This window comes from Impatiens glandulifera, chromosome 5 (genome assembly GCF_907164915.1).
Source record: "Impatiens glandulifera chromosome 5, dImpGla2.1, whole genome shotgun sequence".
Taxonomy (NCBI): domain Eukaryota; kingdom Viridiplantae; phylum Streptophyta; class Magnoliopsida; order Ericales; family Balsaminaceae; genus Impatiens; species Impatiens glandulifera.
Window position 1 is genome coordinate 19,128,183 of NC_061866.1, and position 6,158 is coordinate 19,134,340.

Here is a 6,158-nt window from a genome sequence, read left to right on the forward strand (position 1 = left end):
ATATATATATTATAAATTTAAAATTTTATTAGATAAAAAAGTTATTTGAAATGATTTAAGTTTAATTATTAAAATAATTTTAGTAAAAGGAAATATAATATTTAATTAATAAATAAAGTATTTTAAATGTTAAAAAAATATATACAAAATGATAAATGAATATTTCATAAATAAACCAAATATTGCAAGATCAAACAATTTATTGTAATCTTGGAATATTATATATATATATATATATATATATATTATAATTTTTCAGTAATTATTTAAAAATAATAATTATATTGTTACTTTTTAATTACTTGCTACAATATTTAGAAGTTATAAAGTTTAAAATGTTAATATTAATATTAATAATATTTTGATAATTTATTCAAATAAACAAATTTTTTATTTTAAATATGAGTTTTGAAATAACTTATAGTTTGGTTATTAACTTAAATAATAACTAAATGTCTTGTTGAAAAAAAAACATAAAAAATAAAATGCCCACCTTTTAAGCTGCTGGGCAGAAAACTAGGCAGCAGATCTAGATCCAGCCCACCATTACTTGCGAAACTCACGTTTGTCGGTCTTCTTCTTCTTCTTGCTCTCAGTTCTCTCTCTCTCTCTCTCTCTCTCTCTCTCTCTCAGGCACGAAGTACAAACCCAATCAGCTCCCCGGTATTGATTCATACTTCAGTTACTTTTACGACGTTCTTTTTTTTTCAAGATTCTAAGTAAATACCCCCTTTTGAATTTGCTTCTTCAATTATGTTTGTGGATCAGCTCTGGCTGTTCTTGGTCCAATGTATTTTGAAAAGATTCGTACTCGGTCACTTACATTAGTCCAAATTCAGTTATTTGTCCTAAGGAAAGCATTAATTGAGAGCCTGGCTATTGAAATAATGATTTCTTCCCTAATATTTATCCAAAACTTCTTGCTTGATCTGAATCTTTTTGCTATGAACTTACCTGGATTATTATAATGATTACTATATTGTTCTTGGAAACTTTCATCATCCATAACCATTTCCTTTTCTCAAAGAATCCATTTGTTATTATCAATATTGAACAATATACAATTTGAATTTGTTGTTAGTTAAATTTATGCAGTGGATTGTGTTTTGACGGATATCCTGTCAATCCACAATAATGTATATATCTGTATTTGCTTTAAAGTTTATCTTAAGCCTTGAAATCATATATGTAACGTCTTTCTATCTGACTCAATTCTATATGTTTTTTAGAAACCAATTCTACTTGTAAACAATTTCCTTGACAGAAAAATCTAGTTTTTTGTTCTTTATGCTTGTTGAGCTGATAATCGTAATTATAGGGCGTTTGATAGCAATACAATTATGTCAAGAAGGCCGTCCCGTCGTATTGGTGATGGTGGAAGTATCCCATTTATTGGTTCTTTGCAATCTAAAACACGGGCCTCTCCTTTATTATCCATTGGCATCATGGTTGTGGTAAATATATGTACTCTCATGTTCCTCTTGACAGCATAAAGTCTTGTTTTCCTTTAGTAAGTGTTCATGGTTTAGCAATGCCTCTTGTTTCTAATATGCATTTAGTGCATTTTCTGTAATCCCAGATATATTATTAAGGAAAATATGAACATTGAGGTCAATCAAATTATGGTTAACTAAAAATCCCTTATTATTTCTATGTTATGCTTAATAGTCATTAATTGTGACATATGTATCTATGACTCTTTGCATAACCCATCTATGGAAAACTCTTCCATAGCATTATAAGTATTAAAGATTATTAATGACTCTTTGCATCTTATTTAATGACAATCGGATAAAATTAATCTTGCAGTACTTTGAATTGATTAATAGTTTTGACCCAGTAAAGTTTTATTTTTTTGAATAACCGCCCTATAAGGAAAATAGTTAAAATATATTATCTGTCTATTATAAAAATGGTACCACTAGATAACAGGGAGTCAAATTTGAAGAATATGAAATCTAATTGAAATCTTCATGAGTTTCATTGAGAGTTTAGTATAAGGTTCTGGAGGATAATTGTTATCTTCATTTTAAAGAACTCGTATAAATTAGATTGTTGTTCACTATATAACTTTTGGACTAATAATTGTAGGAAGTGGGATGCTGGATCGTTTGGTTTTAGAGTTTTAGATCAAATTATTAGTTGGTGTCTTATAAATACTCGAGAGTGTTAGAGTTAATAAATAATTAGTATTTTATAGCTGTTATTTGACTAAATCTTCACATGAAAATAGGGATGAAAATGAGTTTCTAAACCAAACCGACTTTCATTGAATACTACCTGAACTCGAACTCGATTTCAACGAATACTATCCATTTCTATCCTTACCCATGGAGATAGAAGGCTAATATTTAATGTATCTACAAGAAATGATTATCAAATCATTTCTATTTATGTTAAATAACTGAGTGCTCCTAGAGACATCTGAGATTATTATTATTTTTCTTTTCAATTTATGATCAAATATATATTACACTGGATATTAAATTTATTTTTGCTAAAATAGTCTCTTAAGTCTTAACTAATACCAACACCTTTTGCTTTACAATTATAACATAATAATACAGAAAGGAAAAATAAAATTCCAATAAAAATACATAAGATAGAGAAATTAATCTTACACGCAGGACTTCTTACTGGAAAAATGTAAATATTTGAGGATTATGTTATAGATTCATGGTTTGAAAATTTATTATTTCTGCAACACTCGTTTCTCCAGTCACAATCACAAAAACACTATTTTATGCGCACATATAAACTGCTTCTGCTAAATAGTAATTTTGGTGTGAAAAACGCTCATATGCTTGTTGCATTTTGCAGGGTGCAATTTTTGTACTAGGATACATGTTTGGAGGCTCAGGTCTGCATTTGGTTCCACTTGAAAATACCCTAATGAATATATCCTTAGTGAAATTTATTTTCATTTGCTAATGTCTATGGGTCTTTTGTGCTGAAAACTTTGTGCGTTTTTATGCCAGGTGGATCTAACAGCAATGTTGTCAGCAAGATTGAAAGTAAGTTCACATACATAGATAAGCTCTTAGCTCCTCAATTCAAGAGTCATTGTTATCCAGTGAATTAAATTTGATTGTTTAATTCTGACTTCATTAGAGTTTCTTTAATACCTTCATTGTTTATTTTCTTTTTGCTTTTATCTATAGACCAATCTATCTCTTAATAGGACTCGTTAACACAATGTGAAGTTAAAGGTTAATGTTGGACTTAGATGGGCTTACCTCATATATGGGTCAACATAATTACTTGTTCAAATAAGCATGTCATGTTCTGTCAACCAGCTTTTCAACATAAACTTTGTATATTTATTGTTTAAATAAAGCAAATATCTACCATTTTCCCAGCTATTAATTCAAAGTCAAGAAAAAGCTAAAATGTGATATGCAGAGAGATTTACCAATGCCTTGATATTCATGTAAGACATTATTATCCTTTGTTAGTGTTTGTCTGAATTATTGAAAATTTTCCTGTCCTCTGTTCTTAAATGATTTAGCCTATTTGGAAACTGGTACTTTGTTGTAATTTTGTCACAATCAGGATCTCATTGGCAAATGGCCAAAGTTAAACTTGAAAGTGATTTTTCATGATAAAGATTATAGTTTTGGTTTTGCTTCATTTTGTATAAAGATTATTTTCTGAATCATGATCCAGTTTGTAGTGTGCTTTTTGGCTTTATTTAGTATGGAGAAATTTATTTTCTCGATCATAATCCATACGATTGTATAATTCATTCTAACTTTTGGCAAACATAAAAATTGTTGATTTTTTCGATCATGATCTAGATAATATGAAATTTGTATAAAATAGAGATAGTGGGTCACAATGCATTGCACGATTAATAAACAAGTTATGTTAGCTGGTAAACTATCGATGTTCATTACATACCTGTTAGATGAAGCTAAGCCTTTTCGCGTAAATTCCATGTTATTTTGAAATGCAGGTGGTGCCTCATGTACAACAGAGATACAACAAGGATTACCTTATCTAAAGAAAGCATATGGCGACAGCCTACACAAGGTGTTGCATGTGGGTCCCGACACTTGTTCTGTGGTTTCCATGTTATTGAAAGAAGAGGACACTGAAGCTTGGGGTATAGAACCATATGACCTAGAAGATGCTGATAACAACTGCAAAAGTCTTGTACGAAAAGGAATTGTGCGCGTAGCTGATATCAAGTTTCATCTGCCCTATCGTTCAAAATCGTTTTCCCTTGTTCTTGTATCCGATGCTTTAGATTATCTCTCACCCAAGTATCTGAACAAGACTCTTCCAGAGCTGGCAAGAGTATCCACTGATGGCATTGTTATTTTTGCTGGTAAGAACTTTAAAAACTTTACCCCTTCTTATTCAACTTTTTGCAAGGTATTTTGAAACTTCAACTCAGTTTTGCTTCAAAACGACCTCATACTAAAGGGAGTCTTCAATGGAAAGAGCTTATTTTGTTTCCTCAACTTCTATAAAAAAATTCGTGTTTTGCTTCCTCAACTTCTATAAAAAATTTGTGCTTTGCTTCCTCAACTTGCGACATGCTTGTTTTACTTTCTCAAATTTAGAAATGTCTCAAAATGAAGTCCAGTCGTCATTTATTTTTGTTAAACCCTATTAATATTACTTATATGTACTTATTTAGTAAAGGATTGAGATTAAGAGGTTGTAAAAATTGAGTAAAAAAATGGTTTAAGAATGCAATGGAGTTAACCAATAATATTGATGACGGAAAGTAATTTGGGCGATTTTTAAATTAGAGAAAGTAAAATGAGCCTGACATAAGTTGAGGAAGCAAAACAAGCATTTTATGCAAGTTTAAGCAAATTGCAATTCTTTTCGATTTCCTATCATTAAATTGGGGAAATCTCATGTTAAAAGAAAAGTTAAATGCGTTTATTGTACAAGTGGAAGATCATTGCATAAATTTGAAGTTTGTTTTGAAGAATATTGAATTCAGGGTTCAAAATCCTTCATGATTCCTACTCACTTTCATTATTGTAGCCGGCAACTGCAGTTTATATTTGTATTGAGGGCTAATTAACTATATCCATCTGATCTTCACATGTATAATACATACAGTTGTTTCTTGCTTAGTCACTCACCCAAATTTCAATTTCTCCCGTCATCATATATAGGTTATCCAGGTCACCAGAGAGCTAAAGTAGCTGAGCTCTCCAAATTCGGTCGCCCGGTAAGTTTATTTCCTTCCAATTCAATCTGGTGAAATAAATTTGGTGTAAATAGACATAATGCCATAAGATCCTTCCCATAGTTGCCTGAACTTTTCTAGAACTACCAAATATTAGGAAAATCCTAAATAATGGCCTTATTTTGAATCCAACCCTAACAATGAGCCTATTTGAAATCTAAGTCACAGGATCTCATTGGAAAATTGCAAGTCATTATTTTTCTTTTGGTGTAAGATTCTTTTAGATCATGATGAATATAATTTTAAGATTATGACCAAGATTATAATGTAACTCTTGTTCCTTCGTATAGTTTCTTTTTCTTGATCAAACATAAGAAATGTAGATTTTTCTCATTGCTTGTTATCCAAATTTGTTTCCAATCATCCCCAAATAGGGCAAATGACACTTCCACTTCTATTTTTGTGGCTACAAACAGACCATAGTAGTGTTCTTTGATCATCACTCAAAACAACATAATACTGATTGGATGTTTTATTTTGTTCCACCTTGATGAAGCCAAAAATGCGAAGCTCGTCGTGGTGGATAAGGTATTTCGTGCAGACAAGCTTAGAAGAAAACGAGGCTGCTACGAAGAAGTTTGAACAAGCTGCATCCAAGAAATCGTATAAGCCAGCTTGCCAAATTTTCCATCTCAGGTCTTATAATTAATTAATTATATATCTATTGATCTTATTATTATTATTAATAGTAGTATTAAGTTAATAAGAATCGTGTTGGTAACTTTATTCATTTCTTTTTCATCATTCAAGTGTCTGTCATATAAACACGTGTATTTGCCTTGTCAAAATTGTGTCCACGCACCACGCCCTCATAGAGATAAATCACATACGAATGAAATTCCTTCGATTTGGGTGTTGAGGCATTATTAATACAGCCTTATAATTAGATTTTGTGTATGAAACAAACATTCTTTAATCTTTTGCATAATGATTCTTTGATTTGTGA

The 6,158-nt window shown here is 30.6% G+C and overlaps 1 protein-coding gene across 1 annotated transcript; it reads left to right on the forward strand.

Moving 5' to 3' along the window:
* Nucleotides 1-505: 505 nt before the first annotated feature.
* Nucleotides 506-6,158, forward strand: LOC124937972 (probable pectin methylesterase CGR3). The gene is made up of 7 exons (XM_047478317.1): nucleotides 506-663; nucleotides 1,319-1,454; nucleotides 2,821-2,860; nucleotides 2,979-3,014; nucleotides 3,956-4,330; nucleotides 5,139-5,194; nucleotides 5,709-6,158. Exons 2-7 carry the CDS (start codon nucleotides 1,341-1,343, stop codon nucleotides 5,859-5,861), a joined length of 774 nt encoding a protein of 257 aa, XP_047334273.1. The 5' UTR covers nucleotides 506-663; nucleotides 1,319-1,340; the 3' UTR covers nucleotides 5,862-6,158.